The sequence below is a fragment of the Daldinia childiae genome (assembly GCF_008694065.1).
Source record: "Daldinia childiae strain JS-1345 chromosome Unknown Scaffold5, whole genome shotgun sequence".
Lineage (NCBI taxonomy): Eukaryota > Fungi > Ascomycota > Sordariomycetes > Xylariales > Hypoxylaceae > Daldinia > Daldinia childiae.
This window is the reverse complement of record NW_022984646.1, coordinates 1448503-1469501: the sequence shown is the minus strand read 5'-3', so window position 1 is coordinate 1469501 and position 20999 is coordinate 1448503. Positions and strand designations below refer to the sequence as shown.

At 49.1% G+C, this 20999-nt stretch overlaps 7 protein-coding genes across 8 annotated transcripts; 3 read left to right on the top strand and 4 right to left on the bottom strand.

The window, feature by feature from the left end:
- Window positions 1-2381: 2381 nt before the first annotated feature.
- GL218_05533 (Cys-Gly metallodipeptidase dug1) lies at window positions 2382-3927 on the top strand (the record flags this gene model as incomplete). Its single annotated transcript, XM_033582199.1, has 2 exons — window positions 2382-3631; window positions 3747-3927. The coding sequence occupies 2 exons, from the start codon at window positions 2382-2384 to the stop codon at window positions 3925-3927; spliced, it is 1431 nt and encodes a 476-aa protein (XP_033434736.1).
- Window positions 3928-6438: 2511 nt separating this feature from the next.
- On the bottom strand, window positions 6439-7815 carry GL218_05531 (Meiotically up-regulated gene 65 protein; the record flags this gene model as incomplete). The annotated part of the gene is made up of 1 exon (XM_033582198.1): window positions 6439-7815. The coding sequence occupies one exon, from the start codon at window positions 7813-7815 to the stop codon at window positions 6439-6441; it is 1377 nt and encodes a 458-aa protein (XP_033434737.1).
- Window positions 7816-8913: 1098 nt separating this feature from the next.
- On the top strand, window positions 8914-9477 carry GL218_05530 (uncharacterized protein; the record flags this gene model as incomplete). The annotated part of the gene is made up of 3 exons (XM_033582197.1): window positions 8914-9025; window positions 9130-9245; window positions 9310-9477. The coding sequence occupies 3 exons, from the start codon at window positions 8914-8916 to the stop codon at window positions 9475-9477; spliced, it is 396 nt and encodes a 131-aa protein (XP_033434337.1).
- Window positions 9478-9759: 282 nt separating this feature from the next.
- Window positions 9760-11047, bottom strand: GL218_05529 (Dimethyladenosine transferase; the record flags this gene model as incomplete). The annotated part of the gene is made up of 3 exons (XM_033582196.1): window positions 9760-10361; window positions 10412-10718; window positions 10796-11047. The coding sequence occupies 3 exons, from the start codon at window positions 11045-11047 to the stop codon at window positions 9760-9762; spliced, it is 1161 nt and encodes a 386-aa protein (XP_033434339.1).
- A 786-nt stretch (window positions 11048-11833) lies between these two features.
- GL218_05528 (Pre-mRNA-splicing factor prp1) lies at window positions 11834-14397 on the top strand (the record flags this gene model as incomplete). The annotated part of the gene is made up of 3 exons (XM_033582195.1): window positions 11834-11859; window positions 11962-13739; window positions 13829-14397. 3 exons carry the CDS (start codon window positions 11834-11836, stop codon window positions 14395-14397), a joined length of 2373 nt encoding a protein of 790 aa, XP_033434338.1.
- A 339-nt stretch (window positions 14398-14736) lies between these two features.
- Window positions 14737-16398, bottom strand: GL218_05527 (uncharacterized protein; the record flags this gene model as incomplete). 2 transcript variants are annotated; one of them, XM_033582193.1, is made up of 2 exons in its annotated part: window positions 14737-15650; window positions 15753-16398. In XM_033582193.1, the coding sequence occupies 2 exons, from the start codon at window positions 16396-16398 to the stop codon at window positions 14737-14739; spliced, it is 1560 nt and encodes a 519-aa protein (XP_033434348.1). The 2 variants fall into 2 exon arrangements, with proteins under 2 accessions (XP_033434348.1, XP_033434347.1); XM_033582194.1 differs by lacking the exon at window positions 14737-15650 and having other exon boundaries at window positions 15926-15954; window positions 16023-16398.
- A 1526-nt stretch (window positions 16399-17924) lies between these two features.
- GL218_05526 (Vacuolar segregation protein 7) lies at window positions 17925-20696 on the bottom strand (the record flags this gene model as incomplete). The annotated part of the gene is made up of 2 exons (XM_033582192.1): window positions 17925-19357; window positions 19550-20696. 2 exons carry the CDS (start codon window positions 20694-20696, stop codon window positions 17925-17927), a joined length of 2580 nt encoding a protein of 859 aa, XP_033434346.1.
- Between the last annotated feature and the right edge of the window lie 303 nt (window positions 20697-20999).

Sequence of the window (20999 nt, the reverse complement as noted above, 5' to 3'; positions counted from 1 at the left end):
AAGATTACAGCTGTCAGGGTGTCCGATCCAACTCTAGAACCCTTACTGTTAGATGCATGGAAGGATGCAACAGGAAAGCGACCGGAAATTCGACTCTTGGGGGATGGGGAGGTTGCGGTCGACGACAAGACATTAACTGTGCAAACTTCCTTCTCGAATTTTGTGAAGTACAAGGATTACTGCCTGACCAGACGCGCTGACGAAATCAACCGTCCTACGGAGTGGACTCAAGATTCTTTTGAGAAATACGTTGCTGCTTTAGTCCATGGGCGGGTTCCATCGCATCTGGCCCGATCATTATACCCAAATTTCCCCGACCATCAGGAAACTGTTGTTTCTCTGCTCACCGAACTGTTCACCTCGGAACATACTAGATCAGCCGCCTCGTTGTCTGCTTTGAAAATGGCTATCAATTTTATCGAATCTAGAGGCAGCGGTTTTCGTCAAGCATCCCGGACTATCTTCAACCAAGCAGAAATGCTCAACTTCTCCATGGATGCTGAGATATTCAATATATTTCTCATTAGCGCATCCAAGGCCGGCGACCTTGATGGGTTTAATAGTATACTAAGGGCAATGGTCCGGAAAGGTTACGCCCCGCAAGGCCGTTCTTGGGTCGCCTTCGTGGAGATGATACAAAATCCAGCTCTCAAGCGTTTTGTTGTAGCGAAGTTGAGGACTAAAGGGCTTAACCGCAACCCGTCGATACTTCGCGCAATAGGTAGACATATGGCAATTATTGATCTTGAACGTCATATTTCGACTAAATTTGATGTACGGACGTTCGTACACGAACAAGATAAAAAGTACGGTTCTAGATGGTTAGACACTATTACCGTCAATAGGATTATAGACGTGCTCGGGGCTCATAGGAATTGGGAAGCTTGCAATGCCTTGTTGGATCTCATATATGCCACGGGCATCACATCACCCGATGCTGTCACACTAAACACAATGTTGACCCATACGAAGAGCTTCGCACAACAAATAACCATGTTCAAGTCGATATTAACACGCTGGCCAAGAGTAGCACTGCATGCAGATACTTATAATCTGCTATTTGGAGTAGCTTGGAAAAGACGGTACCCTAACATGCTTCGAGTGATATTAAGATATGCGGCTCTTGCTCGGCGTACAACACCTAAACTGAGGTACACCCTGACAAAACTTCTTACCCAAAGGCAGCATGTGAGCGCCCGGTGGGCTTTCTTGAAGACCTGGGAAGACGTAATCTTCGGTCAGACAGAATTAAGGGAGATGCGGGCGATTCATTCAGACAGCCTCAAGGTCGAGCACATGATATAAATATGTCGAGCAGGCACGAGGCATGAAATTAGAGGCTTCATTTTTAGATAAGCTCGAAGAAGCACTTGAGATGGATGTGAGAATTCATCAACTTCGAAAAAACGGGCTATTCACAACTCCGTCGACATCGATGAGAGAGTCACTCTCAGTCCCATTGCCATTATCAAAACTGAAGGCTCGACTTGGGCCTCCAGACTCTCGAAGTAATGTCCATAGTTCTTCGTGGAGAACGATTCACGCGGTACAAAAGGAGGAGGTACGGGAGGTACGAGGCTAATACTTACAAGAGCATTATAGCGTGGTTACTGGGTGTTGGTTTCTGTACCTGATACTGTAACACTACAAAAAGGAGACTGGGGAAAAAAGGACTGGATAGATAGGGGTTGGGTGTACTAACGATGACGATCTGTACGTATGTATGTATGTATAATATATATTATAGGCAAATCTAGCCTATATAAGAAGAATCAACTCAAGATATAAACTTGAACTGGTATACCAATTAGGTATATAAATTGGTATAATGCATTAGTGCTTGACCTGCCCTAATCTAACATGACAATATCTGCACGAGGTATGTACATAGATAGATAGGGAGGGTATAAGTGGACATCTGTACGGCAAGCGGTATCAAAGCCATGGATAACCGTTCTTTCTTTTATGTACTATGATAAGTACCTTCTACTTCTAGTACAGTCAAATTATTTTAGCTCTTAGCTCGAACTTTCTCATTGGAAATGTGCAGGTGTACATTAATTTACCTAAGCTGCTAATGTAATGTATGCAGTACTTACTTCACTTACACCCAACTGTAAATTCGCAATATCCCGTCTTCCATTTGCCCCTCCAATTCTCAAATGCCCCGCACTCTTCTCACGCGACTATCAAGTCCACTGACGCATCTGAGAACCCCAGCATCGTCTTCGTATATAAGACATATAAGACATATAAGACATATAAGACATATAAGACATATAAGACATATAAGACCAGCTGTTCCCTCCTCACTTACTTTCAAATACCCCATACGAAGAACATACCTGACCCCCGCCCTTCGAGCTCATCAATCCCGAAAGATGGCGCCCCAAATCGACGGCTTCTTTTCCCAGGTTGACACCCTGTCATCCCACTTCATTGAGCGCCTCAGAAAAGCCGTTGCCATCCCTTCCGTCTCTTCGGAGGCTGCCCGCCGACCTGATGTCGTCCGCATGGCCCACTTCCTAGCCGACGAGCTCAAGACTCTAGGTGCTAGTGTCGAGCTCCGACCCCTCGGCAAGCAGCCTGACAACCCGGCGCTCGACCTTCCCCCCGCAATTCTCGCCCGTTACGGGAGCGACAAGAACAAGCGTACTATCCTTGTATACGGACACTACGATGTGCAGCCCGCTGATAAGAGCGACGGTTGGGCCACCGAGCCCTTCACCCTAAGCGTCGGCGAGGACGGCCGCATGTTTGGACGTGGTAGCACGGATGACAAGGGCCCGGTCCTAGGTTGGCTAAACGCTATCGAAGCACACCAGAAGGCCGGCGTCGACTTCCCCGTCAACCTACTTATGTGCTTCGAGGGTATGGAGGAGTACGGATCTGAAGGCCTAGAGGAGCTTATCCAGAAGGAAGGCAAGGGTTACTTCGCCGATGCTGATGCTGTTTGTATCAGCGACAACTACTGGCTGGGTACCGAGAAGCCGTGCCTAACGTACGGTCTGCGGGGTTGCAACTACTACGGTATAGAGATCTCAGGTCCCGGTGCGGATCTACACAGCGGAGTGTTCGGTGGCACGGCACAGGAGCCCATGACAGACCTGGTGCGCGTGCTCGCCAGCCTGGTCGATACGCACGGTAAGATCTTAATCCCGGGCATTATGGATCAGGTAGCCCCTGTCACGAAGGAAGAGGAAACGTTATACGATGGTATCTCATTCACAATGGAAACGCTACAAGAGTCTCTAGGGTCCAAGACGACTATCTTTGAGGACACCAAGTCGACCCTGATGGCGCGGTGGCGATACCCATCGCTGTCGATCCACGGTGTTGAGGGCGCGTTCTCAGCTCCGGGAGCCAAGACTGTGATCCCCGCCAAGGTTATCGGCAAGTTCTCCATCCGTATCGTGCCCAACATGGAGATCGAGAAGGTGAACGAGTTGGTAGCCAAGCATGTCAAGGACACGTTCGCAACGCTCGGCAGCAAGAACACCCTGAAGGTGTACCCCATCCACACGGGTAACTGGTGGGCGGCTAGCCCTAATCACTGGAACTTCCGTGCCGCTAGCAAGGCCGTCGAGAGGGTGTGGGGTGTGGAGCCGGATTTCACGCGCGAGGGTGGAAGGTATGCCGTCAAGCCTCTTTCCCTCCCTTATTCTTTACATTCCGCCAATATCATATGAATAGCGAAATAAGTATATTCTTCCAAGCCCAGGTTAAGAGCTAACATGTCGACATAGTATCCCGATTACCCTAACATTCGAGCAATCCACAGGCAAGAACGTGCTATTATTACCTATGGGTAGCTCTACGGACGGTGCACACTCGATCAACGAGAAGCTGGACAAGAAGAATTACATCGAGGGCATCAAACTGCTAGGCGCGTACCTACACTACGTTGCTGAGGAGCCTCAGCAGTGAACATTGAGTTGTGAAGCAGGTAAGGTGCCTAGGTGTAGAGTAGTAGCTACGGCATAACGCGTAATAAGACGCGATGAATGATATATGATACCATGATACGAAAATATGAGATGGAAACAACTAAAGTGAAATGAAATGAAATAGGGGATAGAGCGTTAAGTGAATCGTGGCTTTACACGTGGGTCAGTGTCCTTCCCCTGAATTATCTTATTGTCTATAGTAAGTGATGAAATATCGTATAAAATCCTTAAAATGACATAAAAACAATATCTCACTATGGCTATACTCATCCTGAATATACATACCCATGTCTGACATATCCTTGTATAATAAATCTATAAATCTATATATAATCTATATCTATTCACATGCTTCCTACCTGATATATTCATAGAACGCACCCACCCCATCATTACATCCCCGCACGTACGTACGTACCGTCATCCTCTCTCCCACCCAGCAGCATTCAAGCCTCCTCCTCCCCCTCCCTTTCCCTAACCTCCTCACCCAGAAACTCAACGCCCGCGGCCGTCCCCACACGTCGCACGGCAGGAATCGCCAGGACCCGGCGTGTTTCGGAGACAGGCGGTCGGCGATGGCGTGTAGCGCGGGGACGGAGAGGCGCGGCCAGACGCCGCCGTCGTGGGTGCGGCCGTCGTATGTTATATCCCGCAGGCGGACAATCATAGGCAAAGCAGTGAACGGGTCTAGAGACGCGCTGAAGGATGTTGTGGTGGCGAGGTGGGTTTTGGTTAGGAGGGTGGTTTTCGTGGGGCCGGTGGGGGTGGGGGGTTTGGTGGAGTGGAGGGAGGAGGAGGAGGAGGATAGGGGGGTTGAGCGCTGGGATGATGACTGCGTTGTCGTCGTAGTGGTGGTGGATGTGGATGATGGCGGGGAGTCGAGGGTTAGGCAGAGGTCTTGCATTTGTTGGAGTAGGGGGATTTGGCTGTGGAGGTGCGGGACGAGGGGGCTGGCGAGTGTGGATAGGAGGGATAGGAGGGTTGAGGGAGAGTAGGAGGATGGGTTGGCGTGTGTTGTGGTGGTGTAGTCGAGGATGTTGTTGAAGCGCCGGTATGTTTCCTCTGGTTTATATTCCCCCCCCTTTCTCCTTCTTCTTCCTTACCCTTGCCTTTCCCATTGCCGTCCCCTATCCATTTCCCTTCACCCTCTCCCTCACCCTCACCTTCACCCCGAGTAAAAGGCAAAGCTACCCTCAACCCTCCCCTCCCCAACCCCAACGCGTCCTCAAATTTAGGTATCATAACGCCCTCCTTATGGCTATGATAATCCCTGACCCAAGCAGCCCACACGTGTACCAGAAAGCAGAAAGCCACATCCGCGGGGCTCTGTATAAACGGAGCTTGTAGATATAGTGCGTTGAGGCCACGCAGCATCGCATTGTGTGTGTGCGCTACCTCGTTTGCGATGTGTTGCGCCGGGTGTCCGGTCTGTATGTGTGTATATAGTCAGCATGGGTACTGGATTAGGTAGTATATAGAAAAGGCTTAGATGGGCATGGACGTATAAGGATGGACGTGAGAATGGAGGGAAGAAAAGAGAAAGCAAAACATACACGTCGAGTCCGAGACGGCGGCTCGATAAGCGGCCACGGCTCGTCTGCCCATTGTTTGCTAGCCACCATCTTGCCCTTTCCCGCTAGAACCCGAGAATCAAGTGTGGGTGTAATCCCAGCAGGAGAAGGAGGCCCGGTTCCATGGGGATGTATACCCATTGTTATTTGCGAGAGGGTCATCGTGTGTGTATTAAGAATAAGATAAGTCTTTTTTTTAGTGACTAACAGCTTATTTATCCAACCTTTAACAGTTCAACCACGAACAGAAGGGATATATATATAATCTCGTATAGACCGGTCATCTTACGAACTCCTTCCCTTCAAAATCCCCCCTACCCCCACCCCCTTTCGCTAGGATGCTTATCTCCGCAAGGAATCTAGATCGTAACATAAAGCACGCATATTCCCGCAGCTTCGGTCGTATCAGCCGGTATCAGCTACGAGGCGATGTCAGCCTAGCCCGAAATACGACGGTCTCGAACACCATCTGAAAATTCCCTGCGTCCCATTATTGAATCACTGCAGCCACAAGCTTAATATATGACGTGGTTGTGTGTAGGGTATCGGGTATTTATGTATTTATATTCGCCTCCTTATTTATGTATTTATATTATTTATATTATTTACTGACTGACTCGTGGTTCGGGGATATCACCGCATTGGCATTCTTCTCGAAGCATGTAAGCCAAGCCCCGTGCGGCCCCCTCCCCCCCGAGGCAAACAGCTAGCCCTTGAATTAATAAGCCACCAAAACCCTCAAATAATAGATAATAGACGATAGTTCGTCGGGGCTGATTTCGATATATTATGTAGTACAACATATTTATCAACTGGCTAACCGATAACACCTTACGAATAATATCCCAGATAAAAACCGTTTGCTCCCGAACCCCATGCATAACGCTGTGCTATGTTTATGATAAAGCAGATGAAGCCCATTAAGGAAGCTCGTCGTCCTTTTTAACGCCTCTTGGGCCACTCTTGTCGAGGCCTGTCCAGTCGCGATCCCATCCTTTCCCGCAGTCCACAGCACCTCTAGACTCCCCACTCTCTGCCATCCCCTTGATATCGCTCCAATATTCCAGCCTTCGGACTTCCTCGTCGGCGTGCTTAATAGCTGCGGCCAAGTTTTCGGCCTTTTGTTGCGTAGCGAGAGAAGATTTCCCTTTTTGTTCTGTATCCACTTGGTCGTCGTGAAGTTGTATGAGATGTGCTAAGAGAAGCTTCCGGTTTGCCTGGAACACAAACAAAGACATGATCTCGTGCATGTAGTCTTGCAATTTCTGCAAATCATCTGTGCAGTGCTCAATGTAGTTTTCTATCGCCTCGAGCTTCTCTCGGTCGATGCGGGACCTCCTCAAAATCAGCATTAGCTCGTCAGTTGTTGTTATGTCCACCATAGCTATTGCTCCATCTTCATCCTGCTTAGTATCTCTCGATTTCCGGGACGTTTCTTGGGAAATCCGAATTGCCATCTGATTGACGCTCGTTCGTCCTGATTCCATTCTCGCGGGAGTTATTGAGAAGTACTCATGGTTCATGTGCGGGTCGTTCATCTGATATCCGTGGCCCTTTCTTATTCGCCTTCTAATCCACGCTCTCCTCCGTACGAATGAATTGTACCACTTAGGGCCATGCCATGAGAATTTCTTAAAAAACATAAACGAGTACTCCCAGCCGTCACTGTCGGTCTGTATAGTCTCATCCCGATTTATGCGCCACTCAGGCCATGCCCATTCCCAGCTCGGATCCGGCACTTGGGCTGTATGTATGCCTGTCGGGCTCGGCTTGTGTGCAAAGTTGGTCCAAGGTGGGGGATCTAAGTTGCCCAACGCCGCGGAAGAAAATAGAGGAATGCCACAAAGGAACCCCCCACGCTGGTTCTCGTATAGTATATCAATTTCTGTTTCTGCCTCTTTAGATGGACGCGGACGAGGCTTGTTTTTGCTTAGAGTCTTCTTAAGACCATTCTCTTTCGAAATGGGCTGTTTACCGATCACCGAACCGTTGGCATCTTGTATAGAAGCTTGAGATGTACCACGTTCGCCCGAGGGACCTGCCTCGTCAGGGTCACTATTTTTCGGTTGGCCATCTCCTGCTTCGGGAGGCTGGGTAGACGGAGCTCTACTATCGGATGAAATTAGGGGTTGGTTTGAAATAGATACGTCGATATCATCGGCGGTTTCGGGAGTAGGAGACTGAGGCTCCTCGATCGGTGCCGAATGGTCGACCAGACTAATTTCATGATCAATATCGCCATCTTTCAGCGAAGGAGCACGACGAGAGCTGCGCAAACGCGCGTTGGTTTTGGGCATTGTTTAATACGAACAGATCCAGCATAATGGAACCCGTCGTCTAATTGATAATGACATAAGAGCGAAGTGGATAAGAAATCATCATTTGTATTGGGTCTTGATTAAGAAGCACAACTGACGTCTGCGTCTTACAAGAGCGTACCTGTGAGCTAGAAGATGACAATTATCGGTAGCGAGAGGGGAAATAGACGGTGCTATCCAAGGTTAGGGGCTAATAAGCTAGAAGCTAAAAATATTTGCGCCGGGTACGAAGTAGCTAACATCGATGACGAAGGAGGCTAAAAACAAGCTGCAAGTTGCAAGTTGCAAGTTGCAAGTCGCAAAGCCGGATGGGAATTTGTACGCTAAAGCCAATTAATAACAGTAGCTAGTTAGCGGTTAGTAAATTATAAGCTTATAGCTCTAAGCTCACTGAGCCTCAAGAATATAGATTAAGCAAATAGCCTTTTTTTTGAATGAGATACTGAGCTTCCAGACAGCGCATATATCCAAAATTGGATTTCACGATATTTAGGAATGTAAGGTAGTTGATGATGTAATTCGAGAATAACTAATCCAACTAGAATTTGAAGCAAGGTTAATCACGGTCGCGACTGAAACGGCTTCGAATGTGGGGTATCGAACTGCAGAACTAGACTTAAAGGGAACTTGAGTGTAACGCTATATTTAGAGCTTATACTAAGTCACTTTCAAGTCTCTCATCATTGTTACACCTTCCCACCCGCATTCGAGATGAGCTACGTCATATATCTTGTGACAATGGAGCAACTACCTAGGACCTAATAGAGGTAACCCTAATAGAGTAACAGTAACCCTTCTGAACGAATCGCTATGAGGTGGAATGTAGGGAAGCACCTAGAGCATAAGTCGTATGTTGTATATATTACACCAAATGTAGTGATTCGTCGTAATAAATTGACTCTTGTCCCTCCTTAAACTGTTTCAGTCCAATAACTTCCAATAACTTCAACTTTTATCAATAACTTTCATATCCTTAGAGAACTTATAAGATCCCGACATCTGGATAGTTCTTGATATCCGACTGATCGATTAATATAAACTTACCTAGGAGTTACATATCCAAAAAAAAAAACTATAATGTCGAGATCCAGACTGCCTCTCGCTCTCGGCCTGACGGCTGCAGGTGGTATTGGTTACTACCTGTATAGCGCCGGTGGCAACACCAAAGTCGCTAAGAAGAATGCTGAAGGTATGGCATGTTTAAGAGCTTTTCCCTAGATATCGTCATAGATTACGATAATTCCCGCAATATCTCAATATCATACATATGTAAACTAACATATATATATACAGCCGACGCTCACAGAGTTTCTGCCCAATTTAAATCAGAGCTACCCGGTCGAGGAGACCAGGCTAAGAAAGACGCCGAGAAATACGGTGCTGAAGCCGGTGCAAAGGTCGACAAGACTGTAAGTAAAAAGTCATACTTTGCAACATTCTGCTCGCGGTTTCTAATAATTCTTTAATAAATAGATCCACAAGACAGAATCCGAACTGCGAAAGGCTGCTGCTGATGCCGAAGCCTATGCAAAGGACGCCAAGGCCGCTGCTCTGAAGAAGGTAGATCAGTTCGATAAGAAGGTCGAAACCGAAGCGTCCAAGGCCAAGAGTGGGATCTCTGGCTGGTTTGGCGGAAAGTAAACGAGTCGGCGGGTACTCGTTGTTCTAGTTTAGGTGACATGGGATTAAGGTCAGGTTTGATGATGAAGGATCATCCAAAATGGCCAAACGGATTGTTCTGTACGATTGACGTCTATACGCATCATAATAATTATCCTTATTGCCGGCCCTCTAGTGGGCATCATATCAAGTCCCCATAAAGCCGTAACTCCTAATGACCTATGCGTATGAGTCGTAATCCCCGAAAACGCCTGACTATCGTAAATCATATGTTGTATATGCGTTGTCGCATAGTCTAACAGACTAGGAGAAATGAATTCCTTCCGCGTTGAAAGCCGCCAGAAGACGCAAGAAATCATTCTCGTCGCATTTTCCGCTTCTCTTATCAGCAAGCTCGGTCACATCTTCTAGGACCTTTCGAACCTTTTCCCTGACTAATAAGGCGACTCTCGTCTTCTTTCGCTTGCTTTTTGTCTTCGGTATCTCGGTCTTCATGGCCTCTTTAAAGAACGACGGCGTGTCGTCATCTGCTTCGTCAACATCCATGATGCCACCCCACTCGTCTTCGTCGCCGGCGCTCGGCGGCACGTTCTCGTCAACCTCCATTTCTTCGTTGTCGTCCTCTTCCTCGTCTGCAACGGTATCATCCACAGGGATATCATTTGTGGCACACCAGAGTCGGTAATTTCGCTCTAGCATGGAGAGAACTTCCTTGTTACCGAGCCACGAAGCTCTTAAGGTCTTATTTCTTCGGTTGAAACACACTCGCAACATGCCGTCCCACTCCTCGAAGCTGATATTCGGACGCTCTGAGCCGAGTTTAGGCTCGATTCGGACGACGCTAGAATCGACTTGTGGAGGAGGCCGAAAGTTATTCCTTCCGACTTTTAAAATGTGTGTTATACCTATGATAGCTAGAATTAGTATCGCTTCCTAGACGTAGACTAGAGACAACTTACGCGCCCAGAATTGCGCATTGACTGATAGACGACAGTAAAGGGGATCGTTTGGCCGGGCTGTAAGGCGTAGCGCAAATTCGCGCTGGAACATGAGAACACATGTTCTCGGTGGGTTCGGAAGAGAGAGAGTTTGAATACTAAAGGCGACGAGATCTGGTAGGGAGTATTCGAGATGCACACGTCGAAAGGGGGAAGTGTAGTCTTAATCACGTCTCCTAAGAGAACCTCAAGTCGTTTCTGCTCCGGTTTCCCTTGTACACGCTTCGTTGTTTCGGCAGCCATTCGAGGATCCATTTCCACTGCCTGTTCGCGATTGCGATTAGTTTCAATGACCTCTCTATGTAAATGATAGTAATAATCAACTGGTTATGTGAACTTACAATAACTTTCTTAGCCTGCTCGAGGATCTTGACTGTTAAATTTCCCGTGCCAGGACCAACTTCAAGAACCGTGTCTGTAGGCTTGAGATATGCCTTTGTAACTATGCTCTCTGCGATACCCGGATTCTTCAGAATATGCTGACCGAAGTCCTTGCTGAATTTGAAGACATTGTTCGTTGCTGCACTCTTGGCTGGTCTCTCGTACGGACTCGAGTTTGCGCCTCCGCGTTTGGATGTCTTTGCCTTGCCCATTTTTATCCCTCGACTAGTTAAATAAAGGAATTAGTGGTGAAATACCCCTTTCGTAGTAGAATGCGCCGAGTATCAATTAAGGGTAGAGGGGCAGAGGGGCAATGCGATCCGCGAGCTTTCGGAACTTTTTTTTTTGGTAGATTTTTGGTGTTGCGTGGCTAGGAGTGGCTTGTTATCGTTATCAAATTCCTTATCGATATGTACCTATATCCATGTAACCACGACTCACCCCTGTTAGCGCTATGCTAGGCCCGTTGCTTTCGTTCTTAGATACTTTTTCTTAGCAATTCTTATTGTAAAGCTTTCTTTCAACTGTATACAAATCAAATAACAACGACTTGGAAACGACATCTCTTCTGCCGCCAGTGTCGGCATACTTAGTCGCATAGCATCCTTCGTATTGATATTTAAATTATTTCAACGAGAACGGTATTCCCGTTAGTCTAATCTTGAGACCAGCCAATATGACGGGGCGACGCGATTTTTTAAGCCAACCAGCACCGGAGAACTATGTCGCAGGTTTAGGACGTGGTGCTACAGGTTTTACTACGCGTTCAGACTTGGGTCCAGCTAGAGAAGGTCCTTCTGAAGACCAAATCAAAGAAGCTCTTGCGAAACGTGCAGCGCAACTAGGATTTGGCGAGGCCGCCACAGGCAAAAGAAGAAGAAGATGACAATGACGACCGATATCAAGATCCTGACAACGAAGTCGGCCTCTTCGCCGGCGGGGTTTACGATAAAGATGACGACGAAGCAGACAGGATATATCGAGAGATAGATGAAAAGATGGACAAGCGCCGGAGGGCAAGAAGGTTAGTTATTCTCATTTAAATTCCCAATTTATCCCCAACTAGTTCACAATTCATCCCGAACTTAGCTTGAGCAGATTACCGACGATTTTTTTATGCGAATAGGGAAGCCCGCGAAAAGGCAGAACAAGAAGAGTACGAGCTCAAGAACCCCAAGATTCAACAGCAGTTCGCCGACCTGAAGAGAGGACTGGAAAGTGTTACCGAAGAAGAATGGGCAGCGCTACCCGAGGTTGGAGATCTTACTGGAAAGAATAGGCGAAGCAAACAAGCGAGACAGCAGCGCTTCTACGCTGTTCCGGATAGCGTATTGGCCGCCGCAGGGAGTTCCGGCGAACTTGGGAGCACTATAGTTGAAGACGGTGCGGCATCGACGGCCGGTGGCTCAAGTAATCAGGATGGGACAATGACAAATTTCGCCAAGATCGGACAGGCCAGAGACAAAGTTCTTCAAGTCAGGCTCGACCAAGCATCTCAGAGCGGAAGTACCACATCCGGAAGCGCCACGAGCGTTGATCCTAAGGGTTACCTAACGAGTCTAGCAAAAACCCAACTACCAGAAAGCGCGGCTCAGGTGGGTGATATCAACAGGGTCAGGGAACTACTCGAATCCGTTATCAAGACCAATCCGAACAATGGCCCCGGTTGGATCGCTGCGGCTCGTCTTGAGGAACTAGCTGGTAAGATCGTAGCAGCGCGAAACGTTATCGCGCGAGGCTGCGAACATTGTCCTAAGAATGAGGATGTCTGGCTCGAAAGCATCCGACTTAACGAAGGACGCAACGCCAAGGTTATTGCGGCACAAGCAATTCATAAGAATAATCGCTCAGTGCGGTTATGGGTTGAAGCTATGAAATTAGAAGATGACACTAGGTCGAAGAAACGAGTTATACGACACGCTCTGGACCATATTCCCGAATCAGAAGCCTTATGGAAGGAGGCTGTCAACCTAGAGGAAGATCCGGACGATGCTAGATTACTTTTAGCGAAGGCTACAGAGCTTATTCCCTTGTCCGTAGATCTGTGGCTAGCATTAGCTAGGCTTGAGAGTCCCGAGAATGCGCAGAAGGTGCTAAACAAAGCTCGTAAGCATTGTCCGACATCTTACGAGATTTGGATAGCTGCTGCGAGGTTGCAAGAGCAGCTAGGACAAGGAGAAAAGGTCAACGTCATGAAGCGTGCTGCACAAGTCCTCGTCAAGGAATCGGCGATGCCAAAACGGGAGGAATGGATAGCAGAAGCAGAAAAGTGCGAACAGGAGGGTGCCATAATCACATGCGGCGCGATCATTCGGGAAACCCTCGGTTATGGTCTCGACGAAGATGACGACCGTAAAGATACTTGGCTGGATGATGCCCGTGGGAGTATTAATCGGGGCATGTATGAAACGGCTCGAGCCATATTTGCATACGCGCTTCGAGTATTCCCCACGAGCAAAACAATTTGGTTAGCAGCTGCAGATCTCGAAAGGAATCACGGCTCGAAAGAGGATCTATGGCAAGTTCTTGAAAAGGCTGTTAATGCGGTGCCTCGGAGCGAAGTATTATGGATGATGCTTGCAAAGGAGAAATGGCAAGCTGGAGAGATTGATAATGCACGTCGCGTTTTAGCCAGAGCGTTCCAGCAGAATCCGAACAATGAGGATATTTGGTTAGCAGCAGTTAAGCTTGAGGCTGAGAATGGCCAGATCGATCAAGCACGAGGCTTGCTAAAGACAGCCCGGCAGGAGGCTCCGACCGATCGTGTCTGGATGAAGAGCGCCGTCTTTGAACGACAACTAGATGATCTCGATGCAGCACTAGATCTCGTCCAACAAGCGCTCAATCTCTTCCCCACCTCTGCCAAGCTTTGGATGATGAAGGGCCAAATTTACGAAGATCTAAGTAAACCACTACAAGCGCGCGAAGCTTATAGCACGGGGGTAAAGGCAGTACCGAAATCGGTCCCTCTTTGGTTACTCTACTCCCCCTAGAAGAGAAGCTCGGTCAGCTACCCAAGGCCCGTTCGGTCCTCGATCGCGCGCGCCTCGCCGTACCTAAATCCGCGGAGCTATGGTGCGAGTCGGTGCGTGTAGAGAGACGAGCACAAAACACAAAACAGGCTGAGTCGCTAATGGAGCGAGCGCTCCGCGATGTACCAAAAACGGACCAGGGTATCTTATGGAGTGAGAAGATATGGCATCTAACAACGCGGCCGCAGCGGAAGCCCCGCGCTCTTGAGGCGATCAAGGAGGTAGATAACGACCCAGCACTGCTAGTAGCTGTAGCGCGCATCTTCTGGGGCGAGCGACGACTCGAGAAGGCTCAGAACTGGTTCGAGAAAGCATTGGTGAGGGACTCGGACCTGGGCGATAGCTGGGCGTGGTACTACAAGTTCCTGCTCGAGCACGGGACGCAGGAGAAGCGCGAAGAAGTCGTTAGTAAATGTATTAGCGTGGAGCCCCGGCACGGCGAGGTCTGGCAGGCGATAGCGAAGAACCCAAAGAATGCGCGTAAGGGCGTCGAGGAAGTTTTGAAACTTGTTGCTGCTGAGCTGCACTAGAGGTATGCGGTTCCCTGCGCTGGGTATCTAGATCTAGTACATGTATTAAATAATTTATTATTAATGAAGTAGCCTGGACAGCTTTGAGTAAACTTCGTGAACCGCGATTTCATCCTTTGTGTTTACCTATTCTACTGAGGGTCTAGGTAAATAGTGAAAATTTGAACTTAATAGGAGGTATCTAGGTTAAGTACCTAAACATGTTCAACCCGTATAAAACATTCCGCATTCCATCATATTCGTCATTATGCATCCCCGTAACTTCATTAAGAGTTTCTAGAAGATAACAGGTAGCCAGCCAGCCATCAACGTCTAACCCATCTATCTTCTCGCAGATGCTTACCCAAAGTATAGAGATATCGGGAGGTGATGGTACAGCTGATAATCGAACTCCTGGCTCCATTCCAGCACGAAGAACTTGGTAAGTGCCACAACAGCTTCAGCATCTAGTTCTAGTTCCAGTTCCGAGGTCTCAGAAAACCCCGACTGTTTCCTTACCTGCCAGAAATTCACCTCGTCTAGCTTCTCCAGACTCCAGCTCTCGCCCGCATACACCGCCGCGACGTCGGTCACCACGCGCACCGAGTCCCCTGAGTTGCCGCCGCCTGAGAGCACCGCCGACGCCGCCATGGGCCCCATGCTGGTGCGCACGAACTCTAGGTCCCAGCCGCGGGAGCGGAATACTTCCGGGCGCTGGGTGACCGTCTCCTGCAGAAGTGAGGCGAGAGTCGTGCGGTAGTGGTCCATGGTCGATTTTCCGTAGGCTAGGAGGATGTCCCGGAGCCCACGGTGCATGCTCCAGGATAGACACGTCCAGGGCAGGCTGTCGAGAGCACGTTTTATGACATCTTGTTCGGCGGAAGGGATGATCATGGTGACGGTGTGGTCGCCGGTGTCTTTGCTCGGTAGGTCCAGCGCGATCTCGCCGTCTCCCGTGTGCACGGCGCTGGTGGGTCGCGCATAGATGAAATCGACGTCGAAGGCGCGGCCGCCGAGCATGTTGTACAAGTGCCGGCCGGAATGGGCGCCTTGGAACCCCTTGGGCGCGTGTTCGAGCCGGTAGGTGCCGCTGGGCTTCCGACCGCTAAAACCAACGGCGAAGTCGGACGTCGGTGATGATACGACGCCGCATACCATCTGTCCACAGCGGTCAACCCGTTGCGTAAAGCTTCGGGGGAGGACTTCTGTTGCGCCGATGGAGTCGTGTGCGGCGAATTTGACGATGGCTTCTTGGCCGATGGGCCAGGTTATGTCTGGAGGAGTTAGTTGAGTTGTAAGGCGTATAGAAGGGGTTTAAGGGGATATTATATAATATATATATAAACATATAAATAGAAAATTCGAGACCAACTTACACCACTGCCCACAGTACGAGGCATAACCAGCCCGAAACCCAGAAGCGTCGCTGTACTGGAATACCGGGCGACCATTGGTCACAACGAGCATAGTAACAAGGGTAGTTCGCGATATGACGATGCAAGCATGGGACTGATGCCTCTTAAGAGACTTCCGCGTAACATTCGACCAACTAGCACTTCGCACCGGCGCCCTCGTCAACTCTTTCGCATCAGCACCGCTCTCCAGCGTCACCGTCGAAGTCCTCACGCCCCCCTTCTCAGCCGTACCCACACCCACATCTCCCGCAGCGGCGAGCGCATACAGCGACGGCGGATCATGGTTAAACATGGCCAGAATCGTCGACCAGCCCGCTTTGCCGGGCGGCGCGACGGGGATGCGCGTCACGTACAGGACGTTGATGCCGCAGAAGCCGTCGGACATGCGGGCGGCGATGGCGGGGCCGAGGGGTGGCGGCTTGGTGATGCGCCACCACGGGAACCGCTGTTGCCGCTGGAACCATATCCCGAGGTACTCGGCGGTGCGGTTCGCGTGGAACGGGTCCAGCTGGTCGTTGATGGCGCTGGCTTGGGAGATCAGTCCGCCGAGCCCGACTGTCGTTACGGCGAACGAGAGCCATGCTGCGGTTAGGTTGGCCGTGTCCATGCTTCTTGGGAAGAAGGACTGGGGATGGAGGTGTTAGTTGTGTGTGTGTGTGTGTGTGTGTGTGTGTGTGTATGTGTGTGCTACCGTATCTATGAGGTATGTATATGTTTGTCTGCCTATCCAACTATAGTAAAACAAGTTGTTGCATAGCTATACTGCCTACATAGATGAACGAAAAGATAGATAGATAGAAAAATAGTATGGTCACAACTCAACACGAATAGGTAGAGATAACTACCTAGATATAACTATAAAATGTGTAAAGTAGACTGACCAATCTCAGCTGTTCTAACATACGCTGCATAAGCCCTATCGGGACCTTGAGTATAGAGAGGGCCATGTTACTAGACATGGTTCTTCCCAGTCTATACCCTCTGAGGTGCATTGTGCTTTCAGCTCGCCAGCTAGAGACGCACGATGTGACTGTTCGCGGCTATGCGGTCTAGCCCGAGCCAACCACAAGAGCGTTTATGGGCAGGGGGGCCCGCTGAAGGTTGTTGACAGCGGCAAGGACGGCTTCATGCGAGAGTCTCCCTAGCTTCTCGTCCGGGGTTTAGGGCAAGTTGTTCGGAGAGGTTGGTAATGAATACTATGGTATATGTAAAAGTACCTATAACTATAGGGTATTACATGGGACGTAGTTGTACCAGGTTACGTATGTCGTGAAACATGCAGCGATCCAGGCGAGTAAGGGAACAGGGGTCACCTTTACAAAAGCGGAATAGTGGCATGCAAAGAGGGGATGATCCGCCTATAGGGCTCATTATAGGGTTCGTTATAGGGCTTATCAGAAGACGTAACTTCATTAGTATAAGGAAGTAAAGAAAATACACCATATCACGTATAAAGCTTCTCAAGTTCTTCAAGTCTGATGTAGTTAACCATATATCTACTAGGTTAATAAGAACTCATTTGTTTCATCAAATTAAGTATTGTCTTCTCAAGTATCTTCATAAGCCATTACAAGTACAGATGCGGACCCCGTCTGTCTGGGTATCTGGTGTGGATAGTAGTAAGAGTAAAGTAAGTAGTCGCCGCCCTCCGTCTAATTCCCATACTCGTTTTGATGAAAGTCAAAAGTAAGAATAAAAGTAAAAATAAAAATAAAAATAGAGGGCTCTCCATACGATCCTCTCTTCATTTGGAAGAAAGGAGCGATAAAGGGGAGCCTCTAGACCGAAGGTCCCGTTTGGGGGGGGTATGCTTTTGTATGTCCATCCTATGCAATGTGTATTTTGTAACCAGCCCCATGGTTACCGCAATGCCCTTCTGTGTTGAAAACTCGAGAACCGTTCTTTCTGAACTGTAGAAAACAAATGTGCTGGATTATACCAGGGGAATAAATCAACAAGGTCGTGGGATCCACCACCTAAACTCTCTCTTCCCGTATGTCACCGTACGAAGAAAAGATCCAACGCCTAGAGCTCCGGTAATGCCTATGCCGTACCCGCTCAGTATACAGAATCAATCATTAGAAGTCACAAATAAAAGTGTTAGTGGGCAGGAGAGGCCCATGTCGTCGAGTATTATTGTATTGCAACCACAGTCTCATTAGGTCGTAAAGATGGGTTATTTGCAGAATTCGGTTTGACAACTGTCTTACCGGAGATCGCCACATTTCTAGTTCTCTGACTAAGAGGCAATGTGTACTTCAGAACTCCTTTGACAATTAGAGTGAACTCGTCTGCAATGATGCGTTCCCATCGCTCGGAGCCACTATCGGTACCATTACCAGGTCGAGTGAGGCGCAAGGAACCCGTAGAAGTAGAAATGCCAGATTGAAAAAATGACCCTTCGTAAGTTAACGGACTATCGAACACAACGATATTCCCGAGACGCATGTTTGGTGAAGCATCTTCAGGAGGCAGTTCGCCGTCATCGTCGTCGTCATCTTCGTCATCATCAGGTAATCTAATGACTGGTGGGTCATCCTTAGGGTCGTCTAGAGTACCAAGCTCGTCTCGGCCAGGATGACGCCACCATTCCGAGTCGGTACCAGCATGCGGTGACTTTGCGAATATTTCAAGGTCAGACGTATCGATCATTACAACGACGACGTTCGGATTGTGTGCTTTAACGGTAATGTCCATCATCAGCTCTTGTTCGCTAGCCAGGACGTTCCCAATCTTGACAAGTTCGATGTCAGTGAGTGGCTGAGATGTCGCAAACATGAATCCAAGTGCCCCGGAGAGAACAACCAATAACATTATGGTAAGGACAAGACAACTCGCAAAACGGTTGATAAATGAAGGATTTCGCTGGTATGTTTGTGCTTCGATATTTCTCCAGTGTGGGTTGCGCCGACTCCGATTAGATCTGATAGATCTGGCCGTGCCACTTAGGAGAAGAGGGGTCCTTTCATCATCGGCACCTGTGGTTGTGTCGTCGACATCGTAGCCGCCTGTGAGCGCCATTTGCCGTTTACTAGTAGCTGCCCAACCTCGACCTGTACCGAATCTAGGGCTCGGGGGATTAGAACCCTGTCTTGAATTGTTCCCGCTGAACTTCGACTTAGCTGCGTTAGGAAAGGGAGATTCATTATCGAATAACGAAAGATGGTTGTTGCTATTATTCCGACCCCAACGGCCAGGATGGTGATGATGACGGCCTGTCCCTCGTGCAGAGCCAATATTACTCCGGCCCGTGCCCCGACCATCGTCGTCTCCGAGAGGTCCGTCCGTTCCGCTGCTTGTGTAAGTATTAACAAACTTCATATTCTTTTTGACCGGCATAGTAGGTGCGCCGGTCTCTGTCATGCCTGTTATCGAGCGTACTCCGTTCCGATTGACCTGGCTAGCAATGGAGGTTGCGCTGGGTGTACGCGAGTGGTAACGGCGAGGGCGCTCGCCTACATCCGGCGGGTTCGAATCGTATACGAAAGTTTCGTCCGAGTCTGAAGAATTAGCTTCCTCCACAGCACTGGCAACTTTAGCCTCGAAAATATCTGCTTTCGAGGATGCTGGACGGTGTCCTCTAGTTAGCAAATTGGTCACTTGTGAGGTAAAACTTGAACTATTGGCCGAAAACTGTGTTATGCTGGATTCATCTCCATACGATCCTTGACCGTATATGGTTGAGTAATGAGATGAAGAAATGGACTGTATCGAGCAACTATGCCGAAGCTTAAGTGTCAGAGCAGTGGGTGGCTCACCATTGCCAGATGCAACAGATGCGGGCTTTCTCGTGTGCTTCTTCTTTTCCTTCTTCGGTTTTATGGTTTCCGAACTGGGTTTTGTTCTTAGACTTCCATTTGCTCCTTGGCCCCTCGTGTTCGTGGCTATTGAAAGCCCCGGAAGGTTGTTGATTTGTTCCGTCTCGACCGTCATATTTCTCGACGAGCTCTCGCCAGAGGTTGGCCCTTTGGCACCATACTTGAGGGTCGTGCTCGACTGTCTGCTGTGGAGTGAGGGCGCAGGACCAACAGTACTTGTCCTTCTCGAACTCTTAGCATTCCCACCATCGCTGCCGCTCTCGCTATTCGTCGCATTCTGACTGGAAGTTGTTCTCTTGATCGTACTCCCCGAACTTTTGGAGTGCGCCGGTGACTGCGCAGCGGCGGTCTCGGCAAGCTTTTCAATAGCAGCGTCGAGTCCTGCTCGTGGGGTATTGGGTTGGCTGACCTCCTGGACCGTCTCCAAAGTAGACGATCCATTACTTGGTCCACGAGCTGGGGTCCTCATACCAGACGACAGTTGCGACTCTTCCGTCTCGTTTTCAGAGGTAGACTGCGAAGCGGATTCCACGTGAGGCGAAGGCGTTGCTCGTTGAACATTTATAGCGGGTGCTTCTTGCTCGGCCTTTCGTAACGACGAACCGGGTACGGCTGGCCGGCCGATGTTAGGCGGCGGTGACTTTAACCGAGGTGACACGGGCCACCGGGGTGAATCTTTGGATAACTCGGGCACAACGGAAACCTTCTGCGGGACGGGAGTTCGCAGCACGGGCTCCGAATTTGACGGAGGAGGTAACGAGGGCGTTGTAGCGGAAGAAAGCTGTTGTCGCGGAGTCGAAGGTGCAGGAACGGTAGTTCTAGGTCTCGACGGACTAGGGTCTTGGATACTATTCTTGCGTGACCTAGCCGGGGTTGTGGATGTACGGCTTACTCTTCCTGTCTTAGCTGAGGGACGTATAGGTGATGTATCTCTAGACTCTGCCGGCGACGCGGTAAGTGAAGTGGAGGCTGATGTCCACTTTGAGGCTTGCGAGTCGATATGGGCGCTAGAAGTAACAGAAGTGTCGTTGTCGATAGAATTCAAGCTGGACAGACTTGCGTCCATAGCAATAGGATTATTTGCCATGCTGCTTGGCTATTTGGATTAAGTCGGCGCAAACAATGGAACCACGTCTACCAGGAATGGGATTAGCTGGGAAGGATGGCTGGTGTACGTCGATAGAGGTTGATCATCGTGATGTGGCAGCAAGTTCGCATGCGACTAGCTTTCACACTGGACGAACCGGGCGAATGTCGTACAATCAAACGAGTGCTGCAATGCGGTACGGCCCCTACCACCTTTCTCCCCCCACTGTCTTGTCTCTCTCTCTCTCTCCTGTCACGTAGCCTTGTCTATTGTATGTATTTCTGTATTTCGTGTGATAAAATG